Source organism: Mustela nigripes, chromosome 2, assembly GCF_022355385.1.
Source record: "Mustela nigripes isolate SB6536 chromosome 2, MUSNIG.SB6536, whole genome shotgun sequence".
NCBI classification, from domain to species: Eukaryota; Metazoa; Chordata; class Mammalia; order Carnivora; family Mustelidae; genus Mustela; species Mustela nigripes.
In genome coordinates, this window is record NC_081558.1 from 17,972,187 (window position 1) to 17,990,359 (window position 18,173).

The following is an 18,173-nucleotide window of genomic DNA, read 5'->3' on the forward strand; positions in this document are numbered from 1 at the left end:
TTAACCAACTGAGTGACCCAGGCATCCCTGGGACAGGTTTAATTATTTCACTTAAGGAGAGAGAGAAAACACCTAGAACAGTGCTCTTAGCCTTTAGGATTTAGTAGAACGCTGACTTTTATTAAGAAAGATAGGCCAAATGGTGCTTATAGAGAGTCACTGCATTTTCCAGGCATGTCAGTTAGGCAAGCTCCTTGAGAAAGACGAATAGTTCTCAAAGAGAGGAGCCATTATTTCTCTGAATCACCCATGAACATTCTTGAAAAGAGGTAGATAGAGAGCTAGATCCTAGAGCAGGTGGCAGTGAGAAGCTAGGTCCTCGGGTGGCTGCGGTGCCTACAGAGATGGTGCCATGATTCCCAGGCCTCCCTGGTCCCAGGAGGTCTCCAAGAAAAGGCTGGGAAATGCTACCAGTCTTCACAGACCGACAGGCTTGTGTCAGGCTGGTCCTGGGCCTCCTGGTCTGGCTGCACAGTGGATGCCTCCCTCTGGGCTGTAGCGCACGGGCCCACAGCGCAACTGGGGCTCCTCTTCCTCATACCAGCGCTGTTCACTGAAGTCAGGGAAGAAGGCTGCAATCTCTCTACTGGCTGAAACCACAGAGTCTATAAGGAGAGGTAAGAAAGAGAAAGGGTTCTTCTAGGGAGTATAGGATAGAGGCAAGAGGCAGTTATAATCAGATTCAGAAACCTGAGCCTCTAGTTCTCTAGGCCCTCTAGGCCCTCAGTCCTGGGGCCACATCTGCTGAGCAGGCCACAGGGGCCAGAAAGGCCATTGGGAGGGAAGTTCACAGCAAGGTTACCTGGCTCTCAATTCCACCATATGGCCTGAGCACCAATGGCAAACCATCCTCCCTTATATGTGGCTGAGGATAGGGAAGGCAGACTCACCAGAGCCATGGGTTGTGTTGCGGGTGTCAGTGAGGCCAAAACTTCCACGAATTGAATCTGGGGCCACGTGACGTGCTCGAAACACTCTGGTGGGTCCCATCAGCGTCCTCCAGAGCTGGATGGCATCCTTGTGGGCCAGGATGTAGGCTCGGATTGGCCCGCTATGTACAGGAGGAACACATGTCAAGAATCTGGCTGTGGGGCTGAGTAGGGTGCACTATGAGCAGGGCACGAATAAAGGCACACTACATCCTGAGAGATACCCTGCTTTTCTAGCTAAGTACCCATGCTGCTTCAAGTTGCAGGTAATAGAAGGCCACTGTGGGTGTACACGAAAGGCCACAGAGGTCAGCAGAGCTGTTAAGTAGCATTCACAATATTATTCTATAGCCCTTGGACCACTAACCATCATGGGACAGGTGGCTACCAGGTCGGTGTTGGCTTAGACATGGTCCCAAGCCATGTTTCTTCAGACACTTAACAATGATTACAACTTGAAAGAGTGTCAAATGAAATCAACAAATTTAGGGAGCAGGGGGAGGTAAATCTTGGTGCATAAAGATGCTGAAATGAAAATGAGAATTACCTGGCCATGAACTCCACCAGCCGCTGATAGAAAAAACGCCCTGCAAAGAGAGAGTAACTTCATCAAGACACTGGTGCCCAAGAGAACTTTTAGTACTTCTGCCTCCTTACTTGGAATAATAAAAGCTGTTTTATTTTATTTTATCTTTTAAAATATTCATCCACTTTAGAGAGAGCGTGCAGATGGGAGGGGCAGGGGAGCTCCATGTTGAGCATAGAGCCTGACATGGGGCTTGATTCCACAGCCCTAAAATCATGACCTGAGCTCAACCACCTGCACCACCCAGGTGCCCCAATAAAAACTCTTTTAGAGGACTTTGGAGTCTGACATATCTGGGTCTGAATCCAGGCCCTGTCACTTACAACGTATGTGGTTTCAGGTAGGTTATTAACTTCCCTAACTTGGGTTCCTAATCTGTGTACTGGAGACCTAACAACATCTATGTCATAGGGCTCTAGAGAAAATTCAGTGCAACCATGAGCATTAGGACAATGTCTAAAAGAGTAAACATTCACTATTAACTACTGATATCATCAAGACATAAGACTAAATTTCTGGTTGGGACTAGGAAGTGGAACCCTCCTAGAAAAAATATATATATTTGTAGGGAGAGGGTGGTTGGGTTATGGACATTGGGGTGTGTATGTGCTATGGTGAGTGCTGTGAAGTGTGTAAGCCTGTCGATTCACAGACCTGTACACCTGGGCAAATAATACAGTATATGTTAATTAAAATAATTAAAAAGTATATATTTTAAAATATTTAATTAATTAGTTAATTAATTAGAATGAGAGAGCGAAAGAGAGCACAAGCCAGGGGGGAGGAGCAGAGGGAGATGGGACAAGCAGACTCCAAACTGAGTGGGGAGCTAACGTAGGGCTCAATCCCATGACCCTGAGGTCATGACCTGAGCTGAAATCAAGAGTCAGGCACTGAACTGACTGAGCTACCCAGGTGCCCCCTAGAAAGTAATTTTAAAAGATTGATAATCATGGAAAGTTTGTATATAAAGCAAGACTTTAGAATGGCTGCAATTTGACAACTGGTAGGTCAGAGACAGCCTGCCATTGAGCATCCAGGTAAAAATCTCTTGCGTACGTCTTGGGATAGAGAAGCCTCCCACTCAGAGGACTGCTGATCCTACCTTCATGCTCTTTGTAAAACTGCTGGCATTCTTCTTTTCTCCACAGAAGTTCTCTCATTCGTACAATAAGGAACTTGTTGCTCAGAATTTGCTGATGAACAGCCTGGATAAACATCACATCAAAGACAAAAATTGGTCAAAGGGACCATATGAGTGAACAGGAGACCCGGGCTAACCACAAGAACCACGAGGACCCATCAGAGCCCGGGACATGAGGGTCTGTCCCATTGTCAGGTCAAAAGAGAAAGATGGTGGAGGTGAGGTAAAGACCTTCGGTCACATGGCCAGAGCATGAGCCCCGCCGGGTGCAGGGGGCAGAAAGTGCATCTCTGCCCTTCTGTTCCTACAGCTCCTTGAGCAGAAACCCACACGACCCCCCTTCAGACCATCATAAAAATCTCTTGATGGTGGTCCTGCCTTGAGTTTGTCCAACTCTCTCCAAACCATCACACTTGACAGATTAAAAACACCATAACTTACATGTCACACTCTGGTCAGAACCTTATTCATAGAATGAGGTACAACTACTTTAGCCCAGGGCTCAAGGCTATACTTTCCTTGCCCTCCACCTCTTCCAATTCTAGTCCCACTGGCCCAGCCTTCCTGTGGCCCCCAGATCCACCACACATGTTCCTGCCTCAGTATTTCCCTCTGTGGAACATCTGCCCCTGCCATGCACTGACTGAAGTCCACCCTTCCTCTGAGCATGGCCAGGTCCCAACACGTGCATGCCACCATTTCTGACTGCTCTGGTCTTCCTTTGCATCACAGTCAGCTCACCTAGCAGAGCTGCTCAGTTAGTATTTATAGAACTATTGTAGGTAGAACCCTACAATGACCCTCCCCCAGTATCAACAAGATTCTGCACTCTTCTCTCCAGGACTGTGAATATGAAGCAATATGATTGGAACATTACATGGCAAAAGGGATTCTGCAGGTGTAATTGAGGTTGTCATCAGTGGACTTTGCTTTGTTTTTTAAGATTTATTTATTTCTTTTAGAGAGAGGATTTTGGGGGAGGGGCAGAGGGAGAGGGCGAGAGAGAGAGAAGGTGAATCTTGAAAAGATTCCCCGCTGAGTGTGGAGCCCAACATAGGACTAGATCCCATGACCCTGAGAGGATGACCTAAGCTGAAATCAAGAGTCAGGTGCTCAACTGACTGAGCTAGCCAGGCACCCATCAGTTCACTTTGCTTTAATCAAAACAGAGATTATCCAGAGGTGCCCAGTTAATCACATGAGCTTTTTATTTTTTTATTTTATTTTATTTTTAAAGATTTTATTTATTTTTGACAGAGAGAGACACAGCGAGATAGGGAACAGAAGGGGAGTGGGAGAGGGAGAAGCAGGCCACCCATTGAGCAAGGAGCCTGATGTGGGGCTCGATCCCAGGACCCTGGAATCATGACCTGAGCTGAAGGCAGCGGCGTAACCCACTGAGCCACCCAGGCGCCCGGATCCTTATATTTTTAATCTGTCCCAATTCTCCAGTAGATTTTTAGTCTTCTTAGGGTCAGAGTCTACAGCTCCTAGCTTTGTGTCTTGCACAGGACTGTGCTATCAGTCTTCACAAGTGGCCCTGTGGCACCAGAAAGAGATGCAGGGCCCAAGGCATACAGTAAGAGGTTTACGATTCCTTCTTACCTCCAGAATCAGGGGGTGAGCAACAGCATCAGGCTTGATGAGGGCCAGAGTAAGCTGGAGAGCCTGAGGGCTCCGCAAGATCGAGGTCATCTCACTCCTGCCATCAGAAAGCTGGATTAGGGACCTATCAGTGGTGTGTTCCCCACCCTCCCGACTCCAGAGCCACGCTGCCTTGCAAGCCCACAGGGATCTCACTCCCAAAGCCTGTGGCAGTTACCTACAAAGGAGTTATCTATTCAGGAGAAATTCAAGTTTAGACACTGCCTGTCTCTGCCAATATTGCCTTCACTTCCTAACTTTTCTTTGTGTTTTTGAGGATTTATAATTTACATTGCTAAACAGCCTGGCCACAAACGTACAATAACTGTTACCTTTCATAAGGTCTTCTATCCCACAGTGTGCTCCCATCAATCCTAGAACTGGAAGATTGGATGGACAAGAATTGGGACCTTGCCAGGATACCCGCAAAGAAGTTTGCCGGATATATACCATCTCTTATCTAATCTTTCAGATAGGTCAGGATCTCCCCTGCCCAAATCAAATCCTTTAATACACTCGGTTGTCCTCAATGGCAAGGCTTGTGGACATGCAACTCCAAGGTCCAGGGCCAGCTGTAATTGTTTCGTATCTGAAGCTGCCGAAACAGTGCCACAACAAAGGTCAGTTTAACTGACTAACTGAACCTAGATAGTCGTATCTGTCCATCTTTGTATTCCTAGTGTCTAGCATGGTGTAAGAGCTCAATAAATAGTTATGGAAATGATATAAGAACATGAAAGTTTTGTTTTTTTTTTTTTAACTGGACTAAGATGGGGCACTTGGTGGCTCAATTGGTTAAGCGTCTGCCTTGGGCTCAGGTCATGATCCTGGAGTCCCAGGACTGAGCCCCATGGCTGGATCCCTGCTCAGCTGGGGGTCTGCTTCTCCCACTTCCTTTGCGCTCCCCCTGCTCCTTCTCTCTCTTTCTTCACTCTCTCAAATAAATAAATAGTTTTTAAAAAATAAATAAACTGGACTAAGAATTTGAGATCTCTCCCAACTGTGAAATGCTATTCACATGTGAGAAATTGATCATTTGATCAGGACCAAGAACTAGGTCTCAAAAGATTATCCGGCAGAGCTCCTAAATTTACCAACAAATATGGAGAAGGCTTCCATGAATACACACAGGGTCAGTATGGACAATGTTCTCATTTCTCTAAGGCTGAAAGTCTGACAGTCATGTCAAAGACAGTGCTAGGGTCTCCCCTACTCATGTCCTTTCTACAGTTTTCAGCTGGATGCTCCCCTCAAACCAAAAAACTAAGTCTAGTTTAACTGGCTCAAGATCAGCCAACCCACTCTCCCTAATATCCCAGGTTGTGAGTAACCCAAAAGCAAACCAAATCTTCACCATAATCTAGGGAGAGATATCGCTGATCCCTCCCCACCCTCACTCCACATCCACACTCATCACCAGTCTCCTCTCCTTCTCCAGGGCCACCACCCCAGTCCAAGACATCATCAACCCTCCTGGGACTCCTGAAACTCCTCCATGGCCTCTCAATTTCTACTCCTGCCAGCCTCTACAATCTGTTCTCTGCTAAGCAGCCAAGGAAGGAAAAATGCAAATCTAATTATATCACTGCACTCCTTAGCCCTTTGCCTGAGATGTTTCCACAGTCCAGAATGTGCCTCCTCTGGTAACCTCCTATTTACCCACTAGCTCTTAGCTGGCTTCCACTATTATATATAACTTTTTGGACATTTTCTTCAGTTATGTCTCCACCCGTTAGGTCAGGTCTATTAAAGCAGGGGTCTGTTTTGCTCATCATATTATTCCCAGTACCTATGCCAAGTGCCTAGTACATAGCTGCCTCTCACCAGTATTTGTTGAATGAATGAATGAATGAATGAACTAACGACCAAACGAACCTCCTTCAGCTTCTGCAAGGCCAAGCTGCCAGGGGCTCTCCAGGAAAGGATGTGGTTCCTAATGTCAGCTAAGTAAAGACAGTCTTTAAAACAAATGCGGGGGAGGGGGGGCGCCTGGGTGGCTCAGTGGGTTAGAGCCTCTGCCTTCGGCTCAGGTCGTGATCCCAGGGTCCTGGGATCCAGCCCGGCATCGGGCTCCCTGCTTGGCGGGGAGCCTGCTTCCACCTCTCTCTCTGCCTGTCTGCCTGTCAAATAAATAAATAAAATCTTAAAACAAAAACAACAACAAAAAGCAAATGCTGGGGGCTCCTGGGTGGCTCAGTGGGTTAAGCCTCTGCCTTCGGCTCAGGTCATGATCCCAGGGTCCTGGGATCAAGCCTCGCATCCTGCTCTCTGCGACGCGGGGAGCCTGCTTCCCCCTCTCTCTCTGCCTGCCTCTCTGCCTGCTTGTGATCTCTGTCAAATAAATAAATAAAATCTTAAAAAAACAAAACAAAACAACCCAAATGCTGACAGGTCAAGAAAATCGCTCAACTTTAAATTTCCTCTATCAGAGAATCACAAATTACAGAAGTTGCCTGGGCATTCGCCTCCACGCCTGAGGCGCCCATTCCTCTGCTTCCAGGAGGGCAGTGACCGAGCCCCCCTCCTCCCAGGCGCCGCGGGGGCCTGCAACCCCTCAACTCTGTTTCGTCTCCCCATCCCCTACCCTCACCCCGACACCTGAGGCCCAGCTCCCCGACCACCAGGCTCTCAGCCCCATTTCTTGACACCAACCCCTCTCCTCGCGGGCCCTCATTTCTCCGGGCCGACAGCTGCGCGACTCCTGGCCTTCGAAGCAGGACCTAAGCGCTCCCCAGATCCAGGGCTGTTCGAACCCCAGCCCAGCCGGAGTTCAGGTCTGGAGTCACCTGGTCCTCCAGCGCGGAGCCCGGCCACTAGGCACTGCGATAGCTAGCCTGCGCGGCCCCCGCGGGGTCCTTCGGGCGTTCGGCCGGGCAGCCCTGCTGGGGGTCCTCGCCCGGAGGCTGCGGACCCAGCCGGTCGCGGATACCGGGTGTGTGAGGTCCGCGAGGGAACGGCGCAGTGAGTGACAGCGGCCGGGCTGAGGCGAGGCGGCCTGCAGCCCGAGGTCCGGCCCCGCTGGTGGCCCTTGTCTCTCCCCATGGGCTTGTCCCGGGCCGCACGAGAGGACAGAGCCGTCTCGGGCGAGAGCGTCCTCTTCGAGGTAGCGCTCGGGCGCCCCCAGGCGGCAGGGAGGCCGGAGTTCCGGGGCGGCCCTGCGCAGGGGTGGGAAGGGGGAGGTGGCGGTCTGAGGTTGGGACGGACTTTCTTTGCCTGATTCGCGCTCTCTTTTCTGTCTAGGCTAGTGCCTGGCATGTGGTTGGTGGCCAGTACTTGGCCGAAGTACGTGCAGGACGAAGAAGCTGTGCGCTGATCTCGAGGGCCGAGGCCGCCTTTGTGAAAGTCTCGAGCCGCAAGCGACGCGGAGACACGAGGGAGCGCAGCTAACGTGGGGGTGACCCAGGGTTCCGGGCTGCGGTCCAGGTGTCAGTAGGCAGTGATCGGTGAGCTAGTCAGTGATCCGGGAGCTAGTCGGAAGGGCCTTGATCTTGTCGCTAAGGAATTTGGGGTGCGATGGGTTACCCAGGAGTCTATTGAAGCCAGTGCAGGGTGCGTTGGGAACTGTGAGTATTCTTGGTGTGTAGTCGGAGTATGGACAGGGGACGGTGTGACAAGTTGGGTTTTGGGAGGAGTCATTGAATTTGGGAAGAGTGAAAATAAGCCATAGTTGTCATCATTGTGTGTTTGTATAGATATGTAGATATTTTTTTAACTGACTCTGGTGCCACATATACAGGTGTCACCCTCCTGACATGTTGGAAGGCAGGTCGGTGTTTGGCAGCTTGTTTCCATCAAGTGTCTTTGGGAAAGTTCAGTCCTGCCTGGCGGGTGAAAGCACAGGTCCATTTCTGCCTTCACAGGATTAGAGTAAATGTAAACATGGGCTACTGTCCAGACGTCAGGCTTCAGTCTTATTTTCCAAATGCATCAGGTCCAATTTTGTTTCCTTTTTTTTTTTAAGTTTAATTTTTAATTTCTACACCCAGGATGGGGCTCTAGCTTACAACCGTGAGACCAAAAGCAGCACGTTCCACTGTCTCAGCCAGCCAGGCACCCCTGTTTTCTACCTTCATCTTCACTAATATACCTTTGAAATAGGGACTTTGCTGATTCTTAGACCATGGTCATTAGTTCACCTGTGTTATACACACACACACACATGCGGTGTGTGATCACGGTATTGCCCCACATTCACTGAATTTAGAAAGCAAGCCGCCTCTAGCTCGTAGCAGATTTTGTCCCTAGAAACCTGTCAAAAGACTCTGCTACTCAGTGGTACATAAGGGAAGGTGAATAGGCGGAAAAGGTCTTGATTCAGTGTCACTGGGACTCAAGTAATTCTATACCAGTTACTCACTTAACTAGTGAGTCTGAACTCAGTTGGGAGAATTACCCATTATGAAGTTGATGAGGACCTGTGTTCATTATATCCTGAGGAGCATCTACCTGTGTCTAATCTTGTCTTTAGCTAGTGATAGTTAAGATGATACCACCTTCCTGCAATGTTAATTTACACTAGTGGCAGCTCCAAATCCCATCTTTGAGTGCCTTTCTTTTTTATCCAGCATATTCAAATTTCTCAGTACTGTTTCTCTTTGGGGGCCTGTGTTTGCATCCCCAGGCTGCCTTGAGGGTGGGTTCCTAGGACCTAGCTTACCCAGCCCCACCGTGAGCAGGCCTTGTTTGGCCACTCCGTTTTGCTGTGCAGTTGGTCAGGCCCAGGACGCTTGGCTCCTGTGTGTGGAGGGCAGGAGGGTGATCCTTTATGCCATGAATTCCAGTTCAGAATCCCTCTGGCAGGTTGTGTGGTTTGCTGGTTTTTTTTTGTTTTGTTTTGTTTTGTTTTTTACTGAAGCTGCTCTTTCTTCTAAAGTTTGTTGCCTCAGGGACCCAGCGAGAATGGAGACCTCTGCCATTGCTCAAGATATGGTCTTCAGCTTCTGGATGTACCCCATGGGGAGTAACATTTCTTTCAGACACTTCTCTTTTGGCATTTTTTTTTTTTTCCTGTGTTCCCTTGCTCCTTTCCAGAAGGCTCATTGAATTTTTGACTTTTTTATTGTTGGAGAGAAGGAAGACCATGGAGCCTGCTCTTTGCTAGGCTACAGAAAATGGGGAAGGAATGAACTTCCAGGGCTATGCCCTGGAGATTAGTCTCTCAGTTGTTTTCCAAGACATCTACTTTCTTTTTTCTTTCTTTTTTGGGGGAAGATTTTATTTATTTGACAGAGAGAGAGCACAAGCACAGGGAGCAGCAGAGGAAGAAACAGATTCCCCCCTGAGCAGGGAGCCCAATTTGGGGCTTGGTCCCAGGACCGTGTGGGGTCATGATCTGAGCCAAAGGCAGATACTTAACTGACTGAGCCACCCAGGCGCCCAGATGTCAACTTTCTTTTAAGAAAATGTCTCTTAAAAAAAAAATATATCTGTTGGGGCGCCTGGGTGGCTCCGTGGGTTAAGCCTCTGCCTTGGGCTCAGGTCATGATCTCAGGGTCCTGGCATCGAACCCCGCATCGGGTTCTCTGCTCAGTGGGGAGCCCGCTACTCCCCCTCTCTCTGCCTGCCTCTATGACTACTTGTGATCTCTGTCTGTCAAATAAGTAAATAAAATCTTTTTTAAAAATCTCTTTTCCTTTGTTTTCATTCTTGTACTGCTTCTAATCTGACAGAGCAGGTTTCTAAAGCTATGCATTTCTCCCTGGATTTCCTGAACATAGGTGGTTCCTTAAGACAGTGTTCCAGGCATAGGCTTCTCTCATCTCCATGTCAACCTCTGTGGCTGTGGTAATTTCATCAAGTGGCTTTTCTACTTCAGTCTGAGAGAATGACATATTTTATTTGTAAGGAGGGCATTGTTTTTGTTATAAATAAAAACCTTCCATCTTTTAAAGATTGAGGCTGCATTGCAAATCCCAGAACTGTAAAACCCTAGCCAGAGTTATTGACAGACCAGCAAGTGGGGATTGATCCTTAAACGAAGGAGGGAAAAAAGCAACATATGAATTCTTCTGGCTTTGGCCTTGAGTCTAGCTCAGAACATAAGGGATGGAATTTGGGACAGCCTTTCCGTGCTGTCTGCTGGGCTGGGACTAACAAAGTTTGGAGCTTACACGCTTGTGTTCCTTAGCACGTGTGGAGTTTAACTGTAGTTTAAAGCCCCTGGCCTGTTGAATTACCTAAAAAACATAGTAAAGGACCAAGTACTTGTTTTGTACCGATATCTAAAAGCTGTGTGTAGGGAAAGACTTCCCTGTAGTCAAACGTGTGCCTCAGCACCGCCTGCTCACCAAGATCTTCTCTGCGGCTTAGGCTTTGCAGATGCCCCACAAGAGAGGCAGTGGTTCTGTGGTAAGGTCAAGGTCAGTGCCCACATCTTAACCCTTACATTTTTAAACCATAGCGCTTGTGTAAGGACAGTGTCTTTGCTGAACCATGTGACTGGCTAAGGTACTCATTCATCCCTGCCTTTACATAAAATCAGTTATAAAAACTCTTGCCTGTGAACAAAGTAGCCAGCATCTCCACATGGCCAACTTGAAAAGTGTGTGAAACTTCTCCAGGACTGGTCCCATCCTAGCCTCAACTTGTATGTGGTATTTCACTCCCCGCATTCCTCACCAGATCTGTCTTATATTCTTTGCCAAATCACAAGATCCTAACATTCCTTTGACTTAAACATTCCTTCCCCCCTGCCAAAAGGCAGAGCCTATTCCTGTAAAACTTCCAACACAGAGCAGCAGAACCTGTGGGCAGGTGGCTCCCAAAATAAGGAAGGGAAGAAAGGGCCAAACTACACTTAACCTGGTTCTCTGTTCTGAACTTCAGCCAGGGGATGATTTACAGCGAAATGCTGGAGTTGTTTAGAGGAAATCCTTCCTGTGGACCCAAGGAATCAGTCCAAGAAGCATTCCCTTTCTAAGATTTAAAAATAACTCTTTGGTTTCAGCCTGTGTGTTGGGAATTGGGGTTGAGAGGTTGGCTTAAAGAAGAAAATGAATTCATTTGGGATGTGGTGAGTTTGATGTGATGGTGGGACATTGAAGCAGAACCAGCCTGGTTGTGGTTAGAGAGTTAAGATTTGGGAGTGGTCAGAGTGGTGATAGTTGGAAATACGTCAGTGAAGAACCGGCCTTGGGAAAGAATGCAGAGCAAAGACAAGGTCAAAAACCAATCCTTCCTCTGTCAAAGCATAATTTTAAAAAATTGTTTATAAAGGGGGTGTCAGGCTGACTCAGCCGGAAAAGCAGCAACTCTTGATCTCAGGGTCATGAGTTCAAGCTCCATGTTGAGTGTAGAGATTACTTAAATAAATACATAAACTAAAGGAAAAAAAAAAAAACAAGCAGAAAACCCCACTTGTATATAAGGGAAAGCAATAATTGATTGATTTAATTTAGCAAAAGCAAAAACAGGATTTATATGCGAGAAAGAGTAGCAAGAAAAGAAGGAAAAACCACAGATTGTGTGAAAATTGTGGCTTTTGTTTCTTATGGGTACGTACACCGTTCATCAGCTGGCAGCCAACAAAGAGGCTGGTATTCTGCCCTGGGGCAACAGAACGGAATATAAAATACTAACTTCACTTGCTAATGGGTTCTCCAGAGGACCTTGAGAGTTCTGGTGAGGTGTATGTGTCTGACTATCTCTGGATGAATAATGTCTCTCGGTGTCCTTCGTAAGTCCCCTGATCAGTTAGACCAGGTCTGTGCTCTTCCCCTCGTCTGGATCGCTGACCTTCTCCCTTTTAATCTGACTCAGCCCTAGTCCACACTAGGCCTGAGCATTTCAGTCTCCTTCTGAGTCTCCAACATGAGCTGAATATTGTTTTGGGGACAGGCAGTATAGCCATATTTAGACCTCTGAATATTAGCAGGCAATGCCAAAAAGAGCAAGGGAATCCTAGGTACTCTTAAAAATATTTGGAACCCATTTCATATTCAGTTTACTCACCGGACTGTTGAGTTGGGAGATTAAGGCCCAAGGATTAGTTTAGACAAATTTAGCTAATAAATATTCGCAAGCCCAGTGAATCATAATTGAGAGCATTTACTATAGAGAACAAAAATCCTGAGAGAAGTTTCTAACTTTGAGGGATGCCTGGGTGGCTCAGTAGGTTAAACCTCTGCCTTTGGCTGAGGCCTTGATTCCAGGGTCTTGGGATCGAGTCCCGCATTGGGCTTCTTGCTCCACAGGGAGCCTTCTCTCTCCGCCTCTGCCTGCCTCTCTGCCAGCTTGTGTGTGTGCGCTCTCTCTCTCTCTCTCTCTCTCTGACAAGTAAATACATACATGTATGGAATGTATGGAACATACATAAAACCTTTTTTTTTTAAAGATTTTATTTATTTATTTATTTATTTGACAGAGAGAGATCAGAAGTAGGCAGAGAGGCAGGCAGAGAGAGAAGGAAGCGGGCTCCCTGCTGAGCAGAGAGCCTGATGCGGGCCTCCATCCCAGGACCCTGAGATCATGACCTGAGCCGAAGGCAGCGGCTTAACCAACTGAGCCACCCAGGCGCCCCATACATAAAACCTTCTTAAAAATTTTTCTAACTTTGAATCACTGCTTCTGTTCACAGCTGCTGAAACATACTTTCCATAAAAAAAAATATATTTAAACACCTCCACACTCCTTTTTAGATGAAGTGCGTATTTTTTTCTTTTGTCATAAATGTTATAAAACAGAACTTTTCGATCTCCAGAGCTCCACTCCTACCGTGAGCCATCCAGTTTTCCAAAAGCTCAGGCATGATTCTTGGTTTCCTTTTTTGCCAGACTCCCCTCAACCATCCCTCAGCAAACCCGTCCATCGAACTTCCAGCTGTGCACTAACTCCAATCACCTCTGGCCCAAGCCAGCCTCATCTCTTCTTGTACCATCTAGCCCTTCTGGGGCTTGTTTGTCATACAGCCGTCCGATTGGTCTTTTTATTTTAATTTAATTTTTATTTTATAAAGTAAATATGTATTTTTAATCTACACCCATTGTGGGGCCCAAACTCACAACCTCGAGGTCAAGAGTTGCACACTCCACTGACAGCCAGCCAGGCTGATCTTTTTAAAGCATAAAGCAGGTCACATCACTCTCCTGCCTGAAGCACTGCCATGTTTTGCTGCCCTATTAAGAACAAAAGCCAGACTCCTCACCATGCTCCTTAAAGCACGACCTGACTTGGCCTTTGCCGACCTCTGATCCTTCTTCACAAACCACTCTCCCCTCCTAGCATTCCACCATCTTGTTCCCACCTCAGGGCCTCCGCAGGAGCTGCTCGTTCTGCCCAAAAGCTCTTCTACCCAATATTTGCCCCTTTCAGTCCGCATTGAGTCACCTCCTCAGAGAGGCCTGGCCAGATTTCCTGGTCTAAAGCAACACCCTCTCCGGATCAGTCGGTAAGGCATCTGCCTTCAGCTCAGGTCATGACCCCAGAGTCCTGGGATGGAATCCTACCTCTAGCTCTTTGCTCAGTGGGGTGCCTGCTTCTCCCTCTGCCCTTCCACCCGAATATGCTCTCTCTCAAAAATAAATCAATCTTTAAAGCAGCACCCTCTCCCAGCATTCTTTCCCTTCACCCTTCTCTTTTTCCTTAGTACCTGTGCTCATCTTTGTTGCTCTAGCCCACCCTTTCTCCTGCCTCAATTAGATGAAAATCTGGCCAGCAGCCCTCCAGGACTTGCCTCCTCCCTGCATGTGTGAACACGTGTGTGTGTGTGTGTGTGTGTGTGTGTGTGTGTGTGTTGCTTTCGAGGAGGAAAGGTGGTTCCCCTGAGCCGAATGAAGGGAACTCCAGAGTCCCCTCCCTCCTACTGATCCCTTGAACCTCAGGGCCCAGTGTTGCCATGGTCAAATGGGATGTGCAATGGAGGGGTTGGTGTGAAACCTTGACATGTATCCCCCTGGATTTGGGGCTTATGGAACCATAGAACCCGATGCCTTCTGTCTTCCTGAACAGTCTGCCCACAGCAAGGAAAAGAGGAAGCTACCCTCACTCTGCTTCCCCAGCCCAACAAATTCCAACCCTAGTATCTAACCTGTTACTTTAAATTCTTTTTTTTTAAGTTTTTTTTTTTTTAAAGTTCTTTATTTATTTGTCAGAAAGAAAGAGCACAAGTAGGGGGAGCAGCAGGCAGAGAGAGAACCAGGCTCCCCGATGAGCAAGGAGCCTGATGCGGGCTCCTTGATCCCAGGCCTGGGATCATGACCTAAGCTGAAGGCAGACGTTTAACTGACTGAGCCACTCTGGCGTAGTTTTTACTCTAAATTCTGTATCCTGACCCCTAACCCTGACAGTGATCTAACTTTTAACTTGTAGCCTAACCTTAGCTCTGTTGACCCTGACTCATTCTCTTCTGACACTGACCTTGTAACTCTGACCCTTGGTCCTTAAACTGAAGTCTTAAACCTTAGTTATTTGCCACAGCCCTAATATCTAATCTACAGCAGTTCCTCACCACCACTCTAACCTTAACTCCTCTGATACTACTTTCTAACCCTAACCCAAGCCCTTGTCCCTGAACTTCTAACCCTTCAATCTTAGACATGGTTTCTAGATCCAGAGGCCCTGACATTCATCTTCCAACCTTATAATCTTACCCTACTCTCAGCACTTAATCCCTAAATTCTGACCCATGGATTCTAATGTCAAACCCTCACCCATAAACTGCTAACCTCCAGGATCCTGTAACCACAGAGCCCCTACCCTTACTCCACAAATGACAAGACAGTACTTCACCCTACCATGAGCCACAGACAAGGGGAATAACAGCAACTCAAACTGCATAGGTCAGAGGATGTAGTGAATGCCAGCAAATTAATCCACCAGGCAGAGAACATGAAACAATAGGACTCTTAGAAAGACAGACAAAAAAAAAAAAAAAAAAAAGAAGCCAGAAAAACTCCCCTAAATACAGGATGTGGTAGACTAGCAGCAACCTAAACAAGCTTTCAAATCTCAGAAGATGGGCAATGAAAGTCCCTATTATTGTAACCGTGCCTCTATGTCCCAACACAATAGCCTCAGCAGGTCATCCTAGACCCACGGTGGAAGCGAACTGTACTTAGTAAGTGGCAAAACTCTCAGACACAGATGGATGGCTCAGTAAAGCCATTGCCCTAGGACACAGAAAAAGAAACCTCAGCAAAATGCAATGACCACCATAACCCAGGAGATAAGAGCCATAGTCAGCATTGCCATTCCCCAGTTTCCCTAGCATAATCACTGGGACTCCAGGAGAAGCCCAGAAACAAGCTAACAACCCAGCTGAACAAAAGACAGGAACCCTATATGAAACCAGCTCTTTCCCCAAATTCCAGACCCTGACCTAGATGGGGTCCCAGAATCCAATGTTCCAACATGAACCAAACTTCAAGAAGCAGGCGGAGGAGGAGGAGAAAGGGGGGGAGGAGGAGGGGGAGAGGGGGAAGAGGGGGAGGAGGCAAAGAAAGAAAGAGGAAGAAGAGGAGTCCATGCTCTGATAAAGAAGGAATCCCAGAATTCTCCCTTTTGTCCCATTCCCAACCCCTTTCCCACCACCAGGGTCCCCATGCACGTGTAAGAGACAAAGGACAACTAATGGTAGTAACAGAAAATATTTACCAATGGTACCGAGGAGGTGCTTCATCTTGCTTATGCTCACATGACTTCTACATGTACCTTGTACTTAGGTATAATTTGCTTTAAATTGAAGAACACTGGTGAAACCTAAAATACATACATTAGAAAAGAAGGCTGAAGAATCCATCATCTAAGCCTCCACCCTTTTCTACGAGTTAGAAAAAATAAGCAAACTAAACACAAAATTTATTAAAAAGAGTCAAACAGAGAGAGATTTCTCAAAATGAAAAAAATCAACATACAAGCTTATTTGAAATTTTTTATGTAGTTATACATACAGCAAAGTGAACAAATCTTAACTCTTCAGATTTTAAATATAACTACACCTGAGTAACCATCACCCAGATCAAGATACAAAACATTTCAAGCATCCAAGCGGTTATAATCAATATTCTAAATGAGGTTGGGGAATATTTAAGAAAATATTTTTTTTAAAGATTTTACTTATTTATTTGACAGAGAGAGATCACAAGTAGGAAGAGAGGCAGGCAGAGAGAGAGAGAGGAGGAAGCAGGCTCCTTGCTGAGCAGAGAGCCTGATGCGGGACTCGATCCCAGGATCCTGAGATCATGACCTGAGCCAAAGGCAGCGGCTTAACCCACTGAGCCACCCAGGCGCCCCTAAGAAAATATTTTTAAAGATGAGAGAAAAAAGGAGGCAAGAAACCCTTGGGAGTAATAAGATAATGCTTAGACATTAAATATAAACTATAATAATTAAAATTGTGCCATTGGGATAGGATTGTGTCAGTCATGGACAAAACTTTCAGAATGAGGATTTTTTTTTTTTAAGATTTTATTTATTTGACAGAGAGACCACAAGTAGGCAGAGAGACAGGCAGAGAGAGGGGAGAAGTAGGCTCCCTGCTGAGTAGAGAGCCCAATGCAGGGCTCCATCCCAGGACCCTGAGATCATGACCTGAGCCGAAGGCAGAGGCTTAACCCACTGAGCCACCCAGGCGTGCCAGAATGAGGGTGTTGGGTGTAGAAGAATAAATGTTTGAAAAACAATCAACAATTAATTTTTAAAAATGGTTGGGTATAGACTTGTCTTACAAGATATTTATATTTCTTATAAATCCATTTTCATCAAATAGTGAAGTATATGTATATGTACTAGTCAGTGGTATTCCATGAGAAAGAGTAATGTTCATGCAGTTGAGAATTCATCTAGAAGGAAACACCTAGACTTTAACCTCAACCATATACATGATAAATTCTGCCTGGCTTTAAACGGGAGAGAGTGAAATACAATGATAAAAATGTTGGGATGAAATTTAGGAAAATATTTTTATATCCTCTGCGGTGAGGAAACTTTCCCAAGCAAGATATGGTCTAGAAGTCATAAAAGAAAGGCTAGACCACTTAAATAAGTAAGTAAATGTAATAAAAGACCATGAATGAATTGTAGATCGTGTTGTAAATTATAGCTTTTTGGCAACTACAATAAATAAATGTTCCTTACCAAATGGCTAATAGATATGACTCTACAAATTGATAAGTGAAAACATGTCCAGGCAAGTTACAAAAGAAGAAATGAGTTGTCCTCTACTGCTCTTTGGATTAGAGTTCTAATCATCTTGAACGGAGCCTTTGGAGGAGTCGTTTCTTAAGGCAGAAGTAAAGACTTGATGCATTTCTTTTTTTATTTATTTTTACTTTTTTATTTATCTGACAGATCACAAGCAGGCAGAAGCAGGCAGAGGCAGGCAGAGAGAGAGGAGGAAACAGGCTTCCTGCTGAGCAGAGAGCCCGATGCAGGGCTCGATTTCAGGACTCTGAGATCATGACCTGAGCCGAAGGCAGAGGCTTAACCCACTGAGCCACCCAGGCGCCCCAAGACTTGATGCATTTCTATACAAGACAGAAGAAAGAGAAATTAAGGAGTCAATCCCATTTACAGCTGCACCCAAAACCATAAGATACCTAGGAATAAACCTAACCAAAGAGGCAAAGACTTGGGGTCTGTTAGGTGAGGGTGGATGGCTCTCCCTGATGTTCTTTGGAGCTCCAGTAACTCCCAATTGCCTGCAGCACATCTGCCTTTAAAATGTAATCCTGGGGACGCCTGGGTGGCTCAGTTGGTTGGACAGCTGCTTTCGGCTCGGGTCATGATCCCGGAGTCTGGGGATCGAGTCCCGCATCGGGCTCCCAGCTCCATGGGGAGTCTGCTTCTCCCTCTGACCTTCTCCTTGCTCATGCTCTCTCTCACTGTCTCTCTCTCAAATAAATAAATAAAATCTTAAAAAAAAAAAAAAAAGTAA

General features: G+C 46.5%; 1 protein-coding gene and 1 long non-coding RNA gene across 4 annotated transcripts in view; one reads left to right on the forward strand and one right to left on the reverse strand.

Moving 5' to 3' along the window:
- Positions 1 to 7,355, reverse strand: NME6 (NME/NM23 nucleoside diphosphate kinase 6). 2 transcript variants are annotated; one of them, XM_059389628.1, is made up of 6 exons: positions 6,956 to 7,354; positions 4,265 to 4,361; positions 2,621 to 2,723; positions 1,477 to 1,516; positions 891 to 1,051; positions 1 to 605 (listed from the first exon to the last, which is right to left on the reverse strand). In XM_059389628.1, the coding sequence occupies exons 2-6, from the start codon at positions 4,352 to 4,354 to the stop codon at positions 439 to 441; spliced, it is 561 nt and encodes a 186-aa protein (XP_059245611.1). In that variant the 5' UTR covers positions 4,355 to 4,361; positions 6,956 to 7,354; the 3' UTR covers positions 1 to 438. The 2 variants fall into 2 exon arrangements, with proteins under 2 accessions (XP_059245611.1, XP_059245612.1); XM_059389629.1 differs by lacking the exon at positions 4,265 to 4,361 and having other exon boundaries at positions 6,956 to 7,355.
- LOC132011278 (uncharacterized) overlaps positions 7,317 to 18,173 on the forward strand; it is a 25,987-nt gene continuing 15,130 nt past the window's right edge. Inside the window, exons 1-3 of one of the 2 annotated variants that reach the window (XR_009402352.1) lie at positions 7,317 to 7,406; positions 7,544 to 7,746; positions 9,177 to 10,111. This is a non-coding gene — a long non-coding RNA (uncharacterized LOC132011278). Of the gene's footprint in view, positions 7,407 to 7,543; positions 7,747 to 9,176; positions 10,112 to 18,173 lie in introns of those variants that run through there. The other variant, XR_009402351.1, reaches the window with a different exon arrangement.